Source organism: Lampris incognitus, chromosome 5, assembly GCF_029633865.1.
Source record: "Lampris incognitus isolate fLamInc1 chromosome 5, fLamInc1.hap2, whole genome shotgun sequence".
Classification (NCBI taxonomy): Eukaryota; Metazoa; Chordata; class Actinopteri; order Lampriformes; family Lampridae; genus Lampris; species Lampris incognitus.
Genome location: NC_079215.1, coordinates 54,309,914 through 54,330,214, shown reverse-complemented (window position 1 = coordinate 54,330,214; position 20,301 = coordinate 54,309,914). Strand labels below are relative to the sequence as shown.

Here is a 20,301-nt window from a genome sequence, read left to right as displayed (position 1 = left end):
TTCTCCAAGTTTATTGAAAACAAATGGATTTTTTGCAGTGATGAACCGGAATCGTTAACGCGTTCATAGTATACATTCAGTTACTTTTTGGACACGAATGAAAGATTATATATTGTGTCAAACTAATCATAATATTAAAATCAAGTGTCAAACTGTCATTACACATTTTGAACATGATAAATTTAACACCGAATTCATTGTAAACCCACTGTTTCTGTAAATTTAACATATGCAAAATAACAAAAGTTACCCCCCAATTTCTCTGTATTTTTACGTGAATTTAAAAAAAAATTATTAAGACTCTCAAACTTATAAACACTATAAAAGCAATGAAACTGTCAAACTGTACAGTGAACTCTTTAAAAAAGAATAATCCTTATCACAATTTATATTAAATGAAGTTATCTGAATGCTGTTTCTTTTTAAAATATTATTATTATTTATTTATTTATTTAAATTCATATTCTTGCTCCTTTGTACGTCATTATATTGAGCACACGTCTGCGCCGTTTGCGCACTTGAATATTCCCTAAATGAAGACGGGGGGGGGGGGGGGGAGAACAACAACACGATGTGGAGTTGGAGTTTCTGGAAGAAACCAACAGCGCGGGGGGGGGAAAGGGGTGCGGGACTTTTCGTGGTACGAGCTACGACTGTGATTTGAAGAATCAAGTTTGAGTCACAATCTAAGACGACCGTGGCGTCTTGTAAGAAATAACGGTAATAAAATAAAACAAAAAATGTAGAAAAAAATAAAATAAAATAAAAAAAATCCGGATATTCAAAGTAAAAAGTGACGGGGCACGCGCGCGCGCCCCGTCAGGTCGAATGGGCGTGACTCGTGTGGAAAAAAACCAAAAGTCTGGTTTCCGCCAGAGACGCGTCACTCCGCTGCCGTCCGACCCGTCCGCCGCCCGAACCCCGGAGGAGAGGTGAGTGCTCCGGATAAGAAGTTTATCGCGATAAGAGAAGTCAAGCGCTAAACCCGACACTTGTTTCCGTGCGAACGTCTATTCATTCATATAAGCCATCGGTTGGTTATTAGACGCGCGTATTTGATCCAAAATTGCGCGGCTGCCAATTATACATCCGCGGCCGTTATAAGCCTCCAGAGCGGATCCGTAAGCTTCGTTAGCGGGGTACGATTTCCAGCTTCGAGACGAGGCGCAAACAGACCCGCGAAATAGACCCAAGGCTTGGACCCTCTGAAGGGGAGAGAGCTTGTAGTCGGATCCCGCTGGTTTCGTTTTCTGCTCCTTAAGTTTCGTTTCTCCGTCACAGCGCTCATCAATATGGCCGAGTTGGACGTCGACCCCAAGCTGTCGCTTCTGAGCCTGGAGGATGAGCTGACCTGCAGCATCTGCCTCTGTCCCTTCTCCTACCCCGTCACCATTCCCTGTGGGCACAACTTCTGCCAGCACTGCATCCTGGCCACCTGGAAAAGCGACTACATCTGCCCCCAGTGCCGCACCCAGTTCGACACCAAACCGGCGCTGAAGAAGAACACGGTCCTCAGCACCGTGGTGGAGGCGTTCACAATGCGATCTGCCAAGACCGAGGTGCCCCCGCTGCCCGCCGCGGAGGTCCAAGGTGAGACGGAGAGCGAGGTGTTGTGTGACACGTGCATGGTCAAAGCGTCCAAGACCTGCCTCACCTGTGTGGCGTCCTTCTGCGAGGATCACCTGAAGCCTCACCTGGACAACCCCAACCTCCGAATCCACCAGCTGACCGAGCCGCTCAGAGACCTGCTGGAGCACCTCTGCCCCAGCCACCACAAGCTGATGGAGTTCTACTGTGTTCAACACGCCCACAGCATCTGCAGCCTGTGCCTGCAGCACGTGCACAGAGGGTGCACCTTCTCCACCCCCGATGAGCAAAAGGGCTTGAAAGAGGTGTGTGTGTGCGTTTGTGTGTTTATATGTGTTTGACGCCCTCCGGGGATTGAATAGTGTCACTGATGACAATGCATTTCTCTCTACAGTCTGACTTTAAAAACAAGTTGCACTTGTTGGATGGAAAGATTGAGAAGAATCAGGCGATTATATCTCAAATAGAAGACCTGCAGACCAAACTGAAGGTAACCCCACATCCGCTGTATCATGCACACAACTTCTTGGCAAACACAGGGCGAAGTACTGGCCTGTAATCAAGGCGGTCTCTATAAGGAAAAGAAAAAAGTGACGCTCCCTTTATGCCATAGCATAGATTTTAGAAAGGGCAATGATAGAGAAATTATCTTAACTATCCATCTATCTGCCCTTCTGTCTGCCTGTCTGCAGGATACTGCGGAGAAGAAGAAGAGAGCATTTGCGGCTGAGTATCGGCAGATGCGGGAGATACTGGACCGTAACGAGCACGAGGTAATGTGCACGGTGGACCGCGAGCAAGAGAGCTGTCAAACCAAACTCAAGGGGCTCTTGACCAAGTTCATCCAGAATGTGGAAACGATGAGCAGTGCCAAGGATTGCATCAACAACCTGCTGGAGCAGTCCCATTCACTTGCCTTCCTACAGGTGAGATAACCACTGCTACAGAAAGAGGAGGCGGTCTTCGGCCTGCTCAGTGCTTAAATGTCTGCACGTTTGTGAGCAGCTATGTTGTACTGACACTGACGTGTGTGTGCATAGGTGTTTGCCTTCAGACTTGTGCATATGGCATTTGGCTGCAGGGGCACCACCTGAGGTTTCGGGCCTCTCGTAAAATATCCCATTGGCCCATAAAAAGTTATTAACATTATGTTTTAGTATTTTTTTTGAGGGCCTCTTGTCAGTCAGGGTCCCTCACTCACATCAGCCAACACGTTCTCCTCCCATAGCGTCATATGTTGACACTACTGAAAAAGTGTCGATATGTGACGCAGGAGGTTCTGCATAGAGACGCGGAGGGTGTTCCATGGATTCAAAGGGTGAAACTTTTGCCCTTATCTTTGAATATTAATCACATGCAGGTTAGGTAGTGTTTATGTGGTGGCTGAGGTGAGAGAGTGTCCCGTACAAACAGCAAATGGTACTTTGGTACAACAAGAGTTGTCAATATGTGCTGCAATGGGATGAGAATAGACTCAACCCCCCCCCCCCCCAAGAAAGCCCTCTGTGCTGTGTCACAATGCTGAGATGTCAGTGCAAACGAACACAGAAGCATGCAGTCTCCATGTATCACACTAACAAGGTGAATCCAAGTGAAAGCCAGCAGAGCTTATGGATTCAAAAATAGAAAGAGCAAAAGTGGAGCTGAATATCCCCGTGTTACCTCCAGCTCGGTCGGGCGTCCCCTACAGACACAACTGGCCATGCTTGTGGGTAGGATGCCGGATGTGAGTATGTGTCCTGGTCGCTGCACTGGCGCCTCCTATGGTCGGTCGGAGCGCCTGTTCGGGAGGCAGGGGGAATAGTGTGATCCTCCCACGTGCTACGTCCCCCTGGTGAAACTCCTCACTGTCGGGTGAAAAGAAGCGGCTGGTGACTCCACATATATCAGTCTGCAGCCCTCCCCCGGATCGGCAGAGGGGGTGGAGCAGTGACCCGGACAGCTCGGAAGAGTGGGGTAGTCGGCCATGTACGATTGGGGCTCAAAAGGGGGAAAACGATCCCCCCAAAAATGGAGCTAAATGTATGGTTGGAGAGGGCAAAACTAGATGCTGAATCGCCTGGTGTGTGGTGTAATATGTGTATATAAGCACAACCGTTTGAATTCAGTTTTGTATTTCTTCTCTCTGTAAAAGAGCTCCCTCTTGTTCAGCTTCTCAGGATGGGAGCAAAAATAGGCCAAATGTTAGAAATCCGACGAATTGTGGTTAACACTTGGAGTTTAATTGCTATTGTTGTCAGCTGTTGCAGCTGCGATGGATTGGAGTTGTTTTTTTTTTTTTTGTAATTTAAAGGTTCAGCTCCATGTCGCATTGACAGCCATGTCGCGTCGACAGCCAGGCCAGTAGAACCGCCCGCTGGAGGCGGTGGAGGGTCTTGGCGTTCCCAGAGTGCCCTGCCCCCACCAAGCCATGGACCATCTGGGCACGGAGCACACGGGACACCTATAACTGCAAGAGGCCACTCCCTCGTCTGGGAGCTTGACACCTCCGGTACACAAACCCGCCATAGAGCTCAAAGTTGCCTTACTGCGAGTGGTAGGCCCCCGCCTTGGGCTTCAGCACTGAGACCTCCGTCCACTAGGGGTGCCACCCTGTCTCCAGCCAGCCCTTCACCAGTGCAAGGGCCACATCTGCCTCCTGCTGCTGTGTGGTCAACGGGAACAACCTCACCTCATTGTTGCTGGCGGTCTGGACAGCTGCCACTGTTGGCGTCATCTGGCCCCGCTCCTCCTGCCGCTGGCAGCAGTGGCACTCCAATGCCACACTGGGGCTCTAAGACTGCTGAAATGCATCGACGGTGGCGGGAAGCTGTTCGTCGGCGCTGGTCCTCCTGGCCTCCAGGGGGCAATCGGCGGCAGCAGGGAGCATGCGTTCCCCAGCGCTAGGCCTCCTGGCCTCCAGGGGGTGGTGGAGCCGTAGTGCACTGGAGCCATCAGGTCTGGCTGGAAAACCTCCGGTCTCTGGCGAGCTCCGTCTTTTGCCACGCCAGGTTTTCCCAGGCGCCAAAGGGTCTGCTCGATGACCCTCCCCCACTCAATCCCACTTCTGACACCAATGTGGCAAGCTGGCGTGGCAGAATAGCGGGATAGAGATCTCTTATTTGCATCTCTCGTGTCCCATACGCCTGTGGAGTACAAAATGTACTCCATATGCACTCCGTATGTACTATGTAGTTTTCCACTTCTCTGTGTGTATGAAACTTCTCACTCACTGCAGACACACATATCAACTGTTATCATGCTTGCATCCGATGGGGCCACATACCAACTGTTATCATGCTTGCCTCCCCATTGCCGCATCCCAGGAACTGCCCGGTGCAGCAAAGACAGGTGCAACGGACCCACAGACACACACCGGACACAGGACATGATTAACGTAGATGTTTCCCTGCATTCCTTTGTAAGACAACACCTTGGTTAATGCAAGGAACATAGGGTATGACGCGACGGACTGCTCTATAAAAAACCACTACCTCCAGCTCAAGTGAGAGCATATCCTCACAGACTGACTTCTGTGACTATATGACTCTCCATCTGCAGAGGCATTAAAGATTCTCTGTTTGCTCCAATATTTGTCCGATGATTATTCTTCCCGGAGGTTGCTGGGGCAAGAGCCCATTAAAAAGGATAAGAAAAATCCACAACACGCCACACGAACTGAATGGAACTGATGGGAAAGGAGAGGCAAAAGGCAAGGATGCATTTTAGACTCCTGTGTCTCATATACCACACGACTTGACTTGACCCCAGGAGTTCTCCTTTACTCTGCCCCTCCCCAATAGTGGCCCAACAATGGCTTCCCCTAACAAGGCTGTGATTTAACATACAGGTATCAGTCATGGTCCAACAGTCAGTCAGTCAAATGGTTGTCTAACCGGTCCGAGTCAAACTTCCAAACAACAATCGAAACGCGAACACAACATTTGAACACATAAGTAACAATTACAACCTGAACATAACGGCACCGGTAGCCATTTTCAACCTGCTGCAGCCACAGTTTTTTTGATGCATTCATTCAACCACTCGTTTACGACCGCTCGTTTTCAAGTCTGCATCTGGAAATGCTCTGTCCGGAGGACTAGATGAGCACTAACCCTCCATCCCAAAAAAAAATTCCGACACCCTACACCATGCTTTGAGGACACAAAATGGGGCCTTGGTCGCTACACCTTGTTTTGTACTTCAAGTAAATCAGCTGCAACAAGTGCAACTATATCACAACACTGTTGTCCTGTAATACGGATTGTCTGTCCAACAGAATTGGTACATTGTCATACTTTTTCAAATAGATAAAATTCATTGAGACAATTGGTGGATGGCGGCTTTAATTTCATAACACTGTAAAATAAATGTATTGCTCTGTGCATCTGGTTTGTTCTGTCTCATCTCATGCCACGTAAACTTCTCTTCCTTGAGAAATTCTTTCCTGAATTTGCCCCACCATGGGTAATCATATTATATTGTTGCTTTATTTACTTTATTGTCTTATTTACTGACTGTCCTGTCAAAATGTTTTTCCATCCACATCTGGTGAAGGCTTCCGTTGACCTGCCCTCAGTTGTAAATTTTGAGCCCCACACCCCCCGATGCAGCTTGGACACTAAGACGCTGAGCGCAGCTCAGGACTTTGCTGCTGCTCTGAAGCACTATCTGACTGAGCTCTTCAAGCAGAGTGTTGAGGCTCGGCTGCAAATGCTCCAACCAAGTGAGTATGCAAGAGTGTATTTGTTACAATGAGAGCTGGTGTTCTGTATGTGAAACCATACAAGTCTGTCTTCAGTGCGGAGGTGTGTCTTCGGTCCACGTACTTCAGATCCAGGGGGGCAGTACTATAGGCAGAGGCATGGATGTGCTATGGGTTCCCCAGTCTCACCTGTAGTGGCCAACTTGCATATGGAGGAAGTGGGAAAAGAGGGCACCACCTAGCCTTTGGTTCAGATTTTAGGACGACGCCTGTGGTAAAATTAAATGTCAGGATGTACCACATTTCACTGACTACATTAACTCTGTGGACAACCACATCAAGTTCACCCGGGAGCATGTGAAAAATGACAGGTTAGCCTTCTTAGACTGTGAAATTGCAATTGGTGATGGGGGACATTTGATTGTTGGTGTTTACCGCAAACCGACACATACTGGTCAGTACTTAAGGTTTGACTCTCATCATCCACTGGAGCACAAACTAGGAGTCATCAGGACGCTGTACCACCAAGCTGACAACGTCCCCACCTACACAGCGGCCGGGGAAGGGGAGAAATCCCACATTATTCAGGCCCTGGTTAAGTGTGGTTGTCCTAACTGGGTGTTTGTCGAAGCCAGGAAGGCGCCCAAACAGTGCACCAGCCGATCGAAGACAGGAGAAGGACGACAGCTGTCTAAGCGTAAACCTGTGGTGATTCTGTATGTGGCGGGAGTGTCGCAACGGCTGAGACACATATTTTCCACCAGAAGTTGGTCCACCCCAAGGATCGGGTCCCCCGGCACAAACAGAGCAATATAGTGTACACTGTTAAGTGCCAGGAGGACTGCCGTGACTTGTACATCGGGGAAACCAAACAGACGCTGGCCAAGAGGATGACACAACACAGAAGAGCTACATGTCAGGCCAGGACTCAACAGTCTACACCATCTACAGGCCAGTGACCACTCTTTCAAGGATGAGGATGTGCACATCCTTGATAGGGAGGAACGTTGGTTTGAACGGGGAGTCAAAGAGGCCATCTAGGTTAAGAGGGAACAACCATCCCTGAACCGAGGGGGGGTCAAAAGTGGGGGGGGGGGCTAAGAGTACATCTGTCGCCATCTTACAATGCTGTGATTGCAAACATTCCCCAATCCTCCAAATAGTACACCCGGCCATCGAAACTCTAGTTAATGGTCACGCCCATATTTGCGAATGAAACTGGTCATCGGTTCGGTCGTGATGCAACTGTATTGTTTATAAGGGTGGGGATGCCTGCAGTCAGTTTTGACTGAAGATGTCACTTAGCTGAGTGATGACATGTGTCTGGCATTAAACATTGTATCCAGGTGAACAGATTCAACCTTCTTTGATGGGCTTACCTGGATTATTAAGCACGCATAAACAGAACACTGAAACCACGTTAGTGAAGTCTGGTTTCATTACAGAACCTGACACTGGCATGTTTGCACTGGGTAAGTTGGCATCAAATGAAAACTGAAATCAAAACAACCATTTCCTGAAATTGACTTTTCAGATGGGTGACAAATTTGGAGGTGGTGGGACAGACATTTCAGCTCTTGTATGAGAAAACATATTCAATGGCAATGATCAATTTGGCATCCCAACAGGTGAAAGACCAGGTCCAGCGCCTCTTCTTGGGTTTGGTGTCTTTCCACCTAGGAGACCTTTTCCTGAAATGCCGTATGGTACGTTTATCTCCTACTTCGTAACAAGCACGTAATGTATGTTTGAGGAGTTATAAGCATTATGTAATAGCAACCTCTCTGCCAAGGTAATGATACTGTTTGTAGAGTTGCATAATGTGTTGATTAACCTTTGTCCCTTCTGTCTCCATCTGTCTCTAAAGCACAAGTGCCGAATCCTTTCAAACCAGTTCTACACCTCAGGTCTCCCAGTCCAGGGGCTCCAATCAAGATGGCCCAAAAGAAGAAACCTCAAAGTGAGACAATGTCCCCAAACACCTCAATAACACACTCCCAAACCACATCACTTCTCTTAATGGGATCATCAGACTAACCTGATCATGCTGTTTCTATCCATAGGAGAAATTAATTTTGACCCATGACCTTTTTCCTACAATATCTCCTGCTCTTACCCCCCCCCCCCACTGCATTTCTGAATGGTGTCTTGCCCTGAAGACTACAAGGGCAGTCTGTTATTCACCTGCCTGCTGTAGTACGACCAATAGCAGCTGTATGTAGACAAGCTCGGTGGCTTCCATAAGATTTTCTGATCACTTCACAAGCTTTCAATTTCAACGTAACAGTCATTCAGCCATTTTGGTTCGGTGTTTGATTTTGAAAGGACCTTACTTCAGTATCAGCTTGCAGTCAGCCAGCGGATAAGAGGACCAGTGTGTTTGCTCTGTAGACCGTCCACATTATCTGACTGCACGGCTCTGAGTCCAGGACGAGAAATGGTGTCACACCTCTCTCGCAAACCTTCTGTTTATCGCTGTGTCTGAAAAACCCGTCAAATACTGAGTGTGAGCTGCTGCTTTATGGCAAAAAGTAATTCGTAAGACATATTACAAGTATTTTTTTTTTATCTCAACTGCAAAGAATGATAATATGTCCTGTCAATGATTTGGGGAAAAATTTAAATTTTATGGCAGTTATTCATTTTGTCACGAGGTCTACATGGGAGTCAAATTTAGCTCTCGTCTCACCCAGTCCCTCCCAGTCTCTCCCAGCCCCTCTCATAATTCTCCCATCTTGTCCAAGTACAGCAACTCCTTCAGTATTTGTATCAGGTGTCTTCCCGTATTGGGAGTGCCGACTTCTGTACCGTCCCAATCTGTGCAGACTTGAACTACCTGCAAATCATTCTGCAACAAAGTTGTGCGTCTGTGGCATGCACATGTTGCATAGTTTATAGAGATGAGAGAGAGAGAAGCAGGAGACTTTAGTGTGTAACCTAACATCAATCACAACTCAAAGAATGTTTACCAAATCAATGCAGGGTTGTTTTAATTTTTTTCATTTCTATTATTATTATTATTATAGTTATTGTTTTGATTATTTCAAGTAATTAAATTTATTTCATTATTGTAAGTTGTGTTGGTGGACACCTTTTTGTTTTACTCTGTCGATCATGTGGAATAGCGCTTCCATCCTGTCCCACTCCGGCACATATGTCAGATTTGCTCTGACCTGTACCAATGGAGACTCTAAATAAGCTGTTAAAAAACGGCCGATGTGGCATTATACTGCATGTGTTAATTGTTGAAAATGAGGTGACAAAATGTGCTTGTGCACGTCTTGAGTTCGCAGTGCTAGTCTGAAGGGTAAATGGCCGTCTGGTTGCTTCTTGCTACCCTGGGGTTATGAGCGCCATGCGCCGGGATGGAGGAGGGACGGCAAAAGGAAAAACTGCAGCGTTATCACCTTGTCCTCTTTGACAAAATATAGAGATTGTCTTGCTGTATGTGAGGAGACAAATGTGCTGCCCCTCGCCCACTGGCAAACACTCTACAAACATTTCGTGATTGGACTCTTGGACGGTTTTTTTTTCTTGAAATTAAAAATCTGAGGATTGTCATCTTTTCACTTATAGGGAGCGGGAGATTGACACCGCCTGTCAATTGGTGCAGCATCAGTAGTAATGCGGACGTTGTACCGGACCGTTGTGGTGAAGAGGGAGCTGAGCCGGAAGGCAAAGCTCTCAATTTACCAGTCAGTCTTCGTTCCAACCCTCACCTATGGTCATGAGCTTTGGGTAGTGACCGAAAGGGTGAGAGCGCAGATACAAGCGGCTGAAATGAGTTTCCTCCGTAGGGTGTCTGGGCTCAGCCTTAGAGATAGGGTGAGGAACTCGGAGATCCGGAGGGAACTTGGAGTAGAGCCGCTGCTCCTTTGCGTCGAAAGGAGCCAGTTGAGGTGGTTTGGGCATCTGATTAAGAGGCCCCCTGGGTGCCTTCCTCTGGAGGTTTTCCGGGCACATCCAACTGTGAAGAGAACCTGGGGTAGACCCAGAACTCGCTGGAGGGACTATGTCCAGTCTGGCCTGGGAATGCCTTGGGATCCCCCAGGAGGCGCTGGAGGGCGTTGCCACCGCGACCCGACCCCAGAGAAGTGGCTGATGATGAGATGAGGATTGTCATCTTTGTGTAACCTACTGACAAGTATGGTGGCACGTGGTAATTGCAGTGGTGTTGGAACACTCTGGATCCCAGATGCCTTCAACATCAACCGGAGTTGCCAGTTTTATTACATCGCCGTTTTCTCAACCTCTAACCAAATAAAGCACACTTGGACCTGGGGTTTGGATCCAGATGTTATAGAGCCTGTTGGCGTCTTCTACAGGTGTGAGCTGACCACAGCAACTCGGCCTCCTCCTCATATGAGCACATATACTGTCATACCTGTCTTCTCCTGCATCTGGCTGCCATGTTGGAGGTGTAAAGGAATACACACCAAATCATTTTACCTGTGAAAGTCCTAGCTGATAGCAGACGTTAAAATGAGCAACTACAAATACATTTATTATTTGGTTGTTTTTGAATGCATGTTGAGGTCGGGCCCATAAAAAAACCACGGCAGGAGCGTCCGGGTGGCGTGGCAGTCTATTCTGTTGCCTACCAACATTGGGATCGCCAGTTTGAATCCCCGTGTTACCGCTGGCTTGGTCGGGCGTCCCTACGGAAACAATTGGCCGTGTCTGCAGGTGGGAAGCCAGACGTGGGTTTGTGTCCTGGTCGCTGCGCTAGCGCCTCCTCTGGTCGGGCAAGGGGCCTGTTCAGGGGGGAGGGGGAACTGGGGGGGAATAGCGTGATCCTCCCGCGCGCTGCATTCCCCTGGTGAAACGCTTTACTGTCAGGTGAAAAGAAGCGGCTGGCGACTCCACGTGTATCGGAGGAGACGTGGTAGTCTGCAGACCTCCCCGGCTCGGCAGAGAGGGTGGAGCAGTGACTGGGATGGCTCGGAAGAGTGGGGTAATTGGCCGAATACAATTGAGGAGGAAAAGGGAGGGGGGGTCCCAAAAAGAAAAAAACCCACGGCAGGAGTGAATGTACATACAATCTAGGGAAGGAGGGCTGTGAATCCTACCTGTCTGTAGATGTGCACTTCCTGTGAAATGGATTGATTGATTGATTGATTGATTTCTGCAAGAGAGAGAGATGTTCCAACCATAACCGTGTACTCCCAACGTGAACTTGACCGGATAAACGACCTGACAGCCCAGAGCGATTGTTTCAAGGGGAGATCTGAGAACTTCTCGCATGTGCAAACACCAGGAGAACCGTAGGAATTCACTGCACAGCATACGCAGTTTTATCAAAACCGATATTATCAAACCGCAAACAAAGTTCATAGTGACATATAGCTTGTTTAAAGCAGCTGAAAATGTACGATACTACACACATCGGTTTCGACTGAAGGTGCGTATCTCCACGAGAAGGGACAGGCCAGAACGGCTCAGTTCCCCACTGAGCTTCCCTCGAACGCACAACTTGTGGTTGTGATCCAGTCTTGGGAGCCCATGATGGACCTCTAAATCTGTGGATTATATTTTTTCAACAAGCACCTCTGTCCACAAAATGGAAAAGCCACATAAGTAGCGCCGTCACACAGCATTCATAGCTGTTAAACTCCGCCACAGTTTTGGCTTTCCAAACTGGTTGATCAGTCAGACTGAATGACAGTCTGCCATGGTAAGCGGATTTAAAGATAACGCCTCATGACAAGAACGGACCTTCCGGTGTTGAGGAAAACCTTCACACTCTTAAATAGGGGGGGGGGATTTCCCTTGTCTTGTCTGTTTAAATGAAGCACACAGCTTTAAACTGACGACGCTGTCTCTTTCAATTTCTCCCTCAGAAAAGAACCGTGAGAACGATGGGAAAACTCCGTTGACGGACCAGAGACCTCAAAGTAAGAAATTTGTTACTCTGCCTTTCTCTACACGTTGAATGTCTTCTTCTCGAACAGATTTCCCACTGGTCGTGCACAAAGTAACCAGGCTTTCTTCTTGTTTCCCAAACGTCATCGGTATATAAACAGCCCAATCCACTTTTTAGATGTTTGAATGATGCCAAAAAAACTTCTTGAGACTGGGGACCGGGGGTTGGCGCCCCGGTCTCGTCAGATCCGACTATGGCCGGACTCGATGAAGCAGCAGTAATCGGCAACGCTGTCTTCGGGAGGGGGGCGGAGTCGGCTTGTGTTTGTCACACGAATGCGTCTCTGGGTGTGTGGGGAAAAAGCAGTGGTTCGGCCTGGAGTCGCCTTGTCACAAAAGTGGGGAGGCGTCTCCTTCGAGACTGCCGGCCGGAGAGATGCAGTTGGAGAACGCATGCAGTACGAGGGTGGGTGTTTGAACTAAAATAGGGATCGATTGGCCACTACATTGGGAGAAATCATAAATGAATAAATAAATAAACTTCTTGAGATGATTTTATTCATCTCTACACTGTGAGAAACAGGGAAAGGTGTGGCGACTGTGTGTCAGACCACATCTCTTCCAACTGATTTACCCACATTGGCGGCACGGTGGCGCAGTGGATAGCGCTGTCGCCTCACAGCAAGAAGGTCCTGGGTTCGAACCCCGGGGTTGTCCAACCTTGGGTGGTCATCCCAGGTCATCCTCTGTGTGGAGTTTGCATGTTCTCCCCGTGTCTGCAGTGGGTTTTCTCTGGGTGCTCCTCCGGTTTCCCCCACCATCAAAAAGGCATTCACGTTAGGGTTTATACTCCTTGTCTGTGCCACTGAGCAAGGCATGGCAAGACGAGTTGGTCGCCGGGTGCTGCGCGGCAGCTGCCCACTGCTGCTAGCTACATGGCTAGGATGGGTTAAATGCAGAGGAAGACTTGCCCCACGGGGATATTAATAAAGTAGTGGGGGGAATAAAGTGTTAGAACTGCAACCTACAGGATTAGAGTAGTTTAGATAGGATCTAATCTACTCGAATCCACAATGTAATCTGCAAAGCAGCAGTAACTGAAACAGGTTGATGTGTTCATTTTATTTTTTTATTTTTTTAAATTTATTTCTGATTTTTCCCTTTTTTCTCCCAATTTAGTGGCCAATTGATCCCTATTTTAATTCAAACACCCACCCTCGTATTGCATGCGTTCGCCAACTGCATCTCTCCGGCCGGCAGTCTCGAAGGAAAGCGCCTCCCCACTTTCGTGACAAGGCGAATCCAAGCCGAACCACTGTTTTTCCGACACACACAGAGACGCATTCACATGACGAACACAAGCCGACTCCGCCCCCCTCCCGAAGACAGCGTTGCCAATGATTGCTGCTTCACCGAGTCCGGCCATAGTCGGATTGATGTGTTCATTTTATGACAGTACATTTGCTACTTTAGTAACTCTACTTTCATAAAATGAACGCGTGAACCTGTTTCACAGCCGATGGCTTCTCTGTTCATTAACAGTACTTGCAGGTAGTCAAAGAAGGTTGAATCAGTTCTGGATACAACGTTTATTGAATCCGTTCTGGATACAACGTTTATTGAATCCGTTCTGGATACAATGGTTATTGAATCCGTTCTGGATACAACGTTTATTGAATCCGTTCTGGATACAATGTTCATTGAATCCGTTCTGGATACAATGTTTATTGAATCAGTTCTGGATACAATGTTCATTGAATCCGTTCTGGGTACAACGTTTATTGAATCTGTTCTGGGTACAATGTTTATTGAATCCGTTCTGGATACAACGGTTATTGAATCCGTTCTGGATACAACGTTTATTGAATCCGTTCTGGATACAATGTTCATTGAATCCGTTCTGGATACAATGTTCATTGAATCCGTTCTGGATACAATGTTCATTGAATCCGTTCTGGATACAATGTTTATTGAATCAGTTCTGGATACAATGTTCATTGAATCCGTTCTGGATACAACGTTTATTGAATCCATTCTGGATACAACGTTTATTGAATCAGTTCTGGATACAACGTTTATTGAATCAGTTCTGGATACAACGTTTATTGAATCCGTTCTGGATACAACGTTTATTGAATCCATTCTGGATACAACGTTTATTGAATCAGTTCTGGATACAACGTTTATTGAATCAGTTCTGGATACAACGTTTATTGAATCAGTTCTGGATACAACGTTTATTGAATCAGTTCTGGATACAACGTTTATTGACAGAAACGTTTCATCACTCATCTAAGTGACCTCCTGCAGGTTTCCCCACCCTTATAAACAACACAGCGGCATAACGACCGAAACCAACCACCAGTTTCATATGCAAATCACCGTGACCATTAATTAGAGTTTCAATGGCCACTTGTACTGCTCACAGAGGATTGGGGAATAGTTGTAATCACAGCATTGTAAAATAGTGACAGAGGCGCTCTTAGACCCACCCACCCCCCAGTTCAGGGGATGGTCGTTCCCTCTTCACATAGATGGCCTCTTTGACTCCCCGTTGAAACGTTGTGTCCAGATGAGCTGATTCAACCTTCTTTGATTTTCTTACCTGGATCATTGATCCTCTTATGACCTACGTCACGCATAGTATGTGCGCGCATTTTGGCAGCAAAAGGGGCAACTTCTCCATCTCCAGTCAATGCAGAGTGCAAGTGGATTTTTGATCGATTGATATTTACATTTTTAAGATGTTGTGTTGCGGGTTGCCAGAACAGGTCTAGCAAAACTAAAGGTATTAATTTCTACCGCATTCCATCGGGGAAAAGACCGTTTGATAACAGGGGGCCAGATTAGGGTAAAAGCATATTCGTCCTGATCTGGTCACAGCAGTGTATTTTCTCACTCCCCAGTTCCAACTAGAGTCCAGGGCCAGCTCTTAATTTTGCTGCCAAAATGTGTGTGCATACTGAACCTTGTGATCACTGTTTACCAACTGTAAAAGGGTCTATTGAGCATGCATCGAGACTACTCGCAAACAGGTTGTTACTGTAGAGGTGCAAACGAAACTTTCCACTTGTCTTTAGAGCAAACGGCAAAGCCTCCCCAGCCTCCGAAAGAGAATAAGAAAAGCATGAGAGAAACCCAGTCAATGGACAACCTGCTGGATATCAGTAAGGAGGACAAAGCCATGGGCCAACCTCCCCTTGAGCCCACACAGACACCTGGTAAATACTGTCCACCTGACGTGAAATCACAGACAGCCATCCATAACCGTTGACGCTATGTAGCATGCAGACGGGGAGTTTTCTAATTTCAGTTTTTCAGCTCTTAATTCAAATGTTCGTCTACTATGTGTTTGATGCTCTGGATCATCCTTTTACGACTTATGATAGTAATAACAGTAACCAGTCCCCCCAGGATTTCCCCGGAAAAAAATTGCAACGTATGTTCCGATGTTTTTAGCTGGGGGGGGGGGGGGGGGGTTCCTTTTTTTTTTTTTTTTTTGCAAATAAATTGCGGGAGCGAGTGAAAATTGAAAAAATCTCTGCAATTTTTTATTTTTTTGCAAAATTCATTCAAAATCAAAGGTGACTTGTTCCGGTGAGAATAAAACCACACTGTTCTGAGCGTTATAAGTAACCTTGCCCAAAAAAGGCTTAGGGTTACACAAATTCTACCAAAATGTGGTTCATTTGTAAATGAAGAAGTGTTCCTAGGGCAGTGGTTCTCAACCTTTTTGGGGTCCTGGACCCCCTGCGTATTTTTGATCTACCCTGAGGACCCCTCCACCTGATCTTGGGGGAGGGGGGTTGCAATTTGATAGAAACAGTAGAAACTGCATTTTAAATTGCATTATAGCATTTATTCACTCTTTGGGGCAAAAATAAGAGCTTTCAGTTGTAACTTAGATATAGTTAACAAAACAGAATATGTATTCAGTAACTTTCAGATATATGTAACAAAACAGAATATGTATTCAGTAACTTTCAGATATATGTAACGACAGAATTTTTATGCAGTAACTTTTAACAATGCAAACGGGGGCGAGATCTCTTACTAAAATACAATAAATTACACTTGTGAAACAGATGTAAGTAGAGAAAAAAGTCCTGTTACCCTTTATAGTTTCGGTAGATAAAGGTCTCAGTCACATTTGAGTAAAATAATCCTATTTCTATAAATGTCATAGGATCTTTTTTTAAAGATATTTTATTTTCACGGACCCCTTGAAATCACACCACGGACCACTAGGGGTCCGCGGAGCCCCGGTTGAGAAACACTGACCTAGGGGGTATTCCACAACAGGCTCACGTGCGCAGAGCCTCGCCGCGGGAAACTACGATGACGATTGGTCAAATTTGCGGAACAGTGAATTTGCGTTGACTGTAGCAATCGGGACATGGCGAAATCCTGGAGGCACTGAATAACAAGTGTGACTACTTGTACTACGCACTACTACGATGACTAGTAGCAGAGGTGGAAAAACCCGGTCCAGAAAGTAAAAACCCTAACTGTGTCTTTACTCCACCCATGTGCTAAACCAGGGGTCCCCAATTACTTTTCATAGCGGGGCCACTTTTAGGGCCACTTTTAAAACCACGGGCCACTCAACCTCCAGCAGCATGTTGTTCGTTAGTTTGTTTCGGTGTCGATACGTTGCAGGTATTATAATTTAAACAGAGATTTTTCCATCTATTTTTCGATATATTACTAGTCTTACTTTTACTAAGAAATTAATTTGAAAAAAAATGTTTTGGTAGGGAAATAAAAAAAAAATCTTCCTTCTGGCATTTCTTAAAAAATTCTCGCGGACCATAAATCAACCCGTCACGGGCCGGACGTGGCCCGCGGGCCGCCTATTGGGGACCCCTGTACTAAACCATCAGATTGCACTGACTAGTTTCCCAAATTAGCTGGTTTAATACATGGATGGAGTAAAGACACGGTTAGGGTTTTTCACTTTCTGGACCGGGTTTTTTCCGCCTCTGACTAGTAGTAATATCAGTAGTCGTTGTAATAACGGTTCATGGCTTACTTTTCCTTTTTGTTTTAGAAACCCCTGACGTCCCACCAAGCATTACCTCAGCCGAGAAAAGACACAACCTGCTGAAGTGTACGTGTGTGTGTGTGTGTGTGTGTGTGTGTGTGTGTGTGCGTGTCTGTCCCTCCCATGGCATCATGACATTACAATCGGCAGTTCTGTTCTCTGGACTTAACTCTCCTCTGGCTCTCCAAAACAGACGGCGCCGCGCTCACGCTGGACCCGAAGACGGCCCACAAACGCGTCAAGCTGAGCGAGAAGCTGACGAAGGCCTCCGTGTCGGACGAGACCATGGACTACCCGGACAACCCCGCCCGCTTCTCCGCCTGCTCCCAGGTACTCGCCTCTAAAGGCTTCGCCAAAGGCTGCCACTACTGGGAGGTCAAAATGAACAACAACAACTTCATGGGGATCGGTTTCGCTTACAACAGCATCGACCGGAAGGGCCCGGCCAGCCGTCTGGGTCGCAACGCCCAGTCCTGGTGTGTGGAGTGGTTTAACGTCATGCTGTCGGCCTGGCACGCCGGCAGCGAGACGGTGCTGGCCAACCCCGGCCCCAAGCGCGTGGGCGTGCTGTTGAATTGCGACGAGGGGACGGCTACCTTCTACAACGTGGCAGATAGGGCCTACCCCTTCCACACCTTCGTGTTCCCGTTCGCTGAAACTGTGTACCCCGCCTTCTGGATCTTCTCCTCTGGCTCGTCCGTTACTTTATGCAGCCCGCAGGGGTGACGGGGCATCGGGTGTGCACGAGCACGATGCATGCAAACACAGATCTTGCACACACACACGTTGTCCTTTCGCATACACACACACACACACACACACGTACGAGCCACCAACACACACGCATACACACAGCCTTACTATTATGACTTACTTATTATTATCATTTTCATCTAATAACTGGGGGTTTGGAAGTCAATACACAGCTTGATTGAAATGCTACACGTTTTGTAAATCAGGTTTTGTGTCAGATTGAGTGGGGCGGCCGATCGCCAGAACGCATCGACGAGTCATCGGGCCGCCTTTGAGAATAAGCAGTGACTGGCTAGTCCAGCGTTTCCCAACCCAGTCCCTCAAGGACCCCCTATCCTGCAGAGTTTCACCCTAACCCTGCATAGCTAGCCCTGCTTGTACTTACTCAACCAGTCATCTCACAGCACTTAATTGTGCGAGGTGTGCAACATCTAAAATAATTCATTGCGGATTGGTTGAATAACTACTAACAGGTACCTATTGAGGGTTGCAAAGCAAATCTGCAGGATAGGGGGTCCTTGAGGGGACTGGGTTGGGAAACACTGGGCTAAGCGAACCCTGTCTTTTGAGAAGACATTGTCATCTAGTCATGGGTAGGTTCAGAGCATCCCAGCGAGAGGGAACTTGGGCTTGGTTGAATAAATGACGAACCGAGAGTGCCGTTACCCACACACACGGTGTTTCCTGTGATGTACAGTCCGCAGTCACCACAGCGCTGGATAGAAAGCCTGGAAGTGACGAGATTTCTGAACTTCGGAGTTCAGGTCTTTGCTGCACTTCTGTTGTGCCCCTTCGCCCAGCTGGCTGCTGTTTACAGCCGGGAATGCATGACGTGTTTTAACGGCACACATTTCCCAGAGGTACTTTATCTGTTGTTTGACGACACAGACTTACTAAGGCCAGTCTGTGCAGGATCAAGACTATTGTGCACCTTAGGCCGGCCTAAATACTGGTTTTAGGTGCTGTTTTAGGTGCTCAGAGCCGAGGTTAATTTCTACATGGTTCTAGATGTAGGGCAGTGTAATTTGCGACGTGATAGTTAGCATAGACGGTGCTGCCACTCAGGATGCCCTTACCGCGACCGCAGCAGCATCAGGTTGCAGCGTTGTGAAGAAACGAGCGTGCATCCATCTTGAAATTTGGGCGTCGTCCCCTTGTCTTAAACCCGACCTTGACCCACGGCAGTCACACCGATTCAACTTGACAGGTAGATTACCCAATGTCCCAAGTGGAGAATGGATGGTTGCCGGGCAGCACAAGGCCATCGTCCTCACAGCCAAGGTTTGGACATGTGGGGTGTTTGGCTCATGTCCTGTCTCCAAGTGTCCTACAATGACTCAAGGATGAGTGTGTAAGGCACACGTTGGCTGCTGTAGGGATTGAATCGGAGGCCTTTTGGGTATGGAAGGGTCTTGCTATCGGGGCTCTCCTGCTGACCTGATTTCGGTACCAAGCTCTGTTTTTTTAAGACTGGATGACCATGCCAGTCCCTACCTACAGCCTTAAAATACGGCACCAACGAACCACACCGCATCTCAAGTCCACTGCTGCAACCCCTCAGCTGCTGGTTGGTGATCCGCCCAACAAACCACGATCGTCTCAACCTATAGACACGTTTAAAACGCATGTTTCATATACACGTTTCATATACACGTTCATTATCGCCAGCTCTCACCGCCTGGAGATACGTATTCAGTTTCGAGTGCTTTGGGATGGGGTGTTAACATATGCTTTCCAATATCAAGTCTGTGTTAAAAGTCTGTTATCGAATGTTATTTTGACCTTTTTCCCCCTTTTGAAATTAAGGTTAAATGACTTTATCTGGGTTTGAAATGTTTGAATAAAGGCCAGAGATTTGTGTAATCACACTATTTGTTTACAATTCATCTTAAATGTATCTGTTAAGGGCATCCGGGTGGCGTGGCGGTCTATTCCGTTGCCTGCCAACACGGGGATCGCTGGTTTGAACCCCCGTGTTACCTCCGGCTTGGTCGGGCGTACCCTACAGACACTATTGGCCGCGTCTGCGGGTAGGGAAGCCGAATGTGGGTACGTGTCCTGGTCGCTGCACTTAGCGCCTCCTCTGGTCGGTCAGGGCGCCTGTTCGGGGGCGGGGGGGAATAGCGTGATCCTCCCACGCGCTACGTCCCCCCCCCTGGCGAAACTCCTCGCTGCCAGGTGAAAAGAAGCAGCTGGCGACTCCACGTGTATCGGAGGAGGCACGAGGTAGTCTGCAGCCCTCCCCCCGGCTCGGCAGAGGGGGTGGAGCAGCGACCAGGACGGCTCAGAGAGTGGCGTAATTGGCCAAGTACAATTAGGGAGAAGAAAATAAATCTTAAAATCATCCAATAAGTTGAATGGGTGACTCAGT

The 20,301-nt window shown here is 47.5% G+C and overlaps 1 protein-coding gene across 1 annotated transcript; it reads left to right on the top strand.

The window, feature by feature from the left end:
* The first annotated feature begins 902 nt into the window (after nucleotides 1–902).
* On the top strand, nucleotides 903–17,930 carry trim25 (tripartite motif containing 25). Its single transcript, XM_056281114.1, has 11 exons — nucleotides 903–932; nucleotides 1,282–1,892; nucleotides 1,982–2,077; nucleotides 2,280–2,513; nucleotides 6,124–6,292; nucleotides 7,900–7,977; nucleotides 8,139–8,231; nucleotides 12,112–12,165; nucleotides 15,214–15,354; nucleotides 17,184–17,243; nucleotides 17,371–17,930. Exons 2-11 carry the CDS (start codon nucleotides 1,293–1,295, stop codon nucleotides 17,901–17,903), a joined length of 2,058 nt encoding a protein of 685 aa, XP_056137089.1. The 5' UTR covers nucleotides 903–932; nucleotides 1,282–1,292; the 3' UTR covers nucleotides 17,904–17,930.
* The last annotated feature ends 2,371 nt before the right edge of the window (nucleotides 17,931–20,301 follow it).

Bases quoted from the DNA above. Each gene is read 5' to 3' on its own strand.
- trim25 (XM_056281114.1), top strand. From the start codon at position 1,293: ATGGCCGAGTTGGACGTCGACCCCAAGCTGTCGCTTCTGAGCCTGGAG. The intron at 8,232-12,111 runs GTGAGACAATGT...TTTCTCCCTCAG, and splicing joins CCAAAAGAAGAAACCTCAAA to AAAAGAACCGTGAGAACGAT. The intron at 12,166-15,213 runs GTAAGAAATTTG...ACTTGTCTTTAG, and splicing joins GACGGACCAGAGACCTCAAA to AGCAAACGGCAAAGCCTCCC.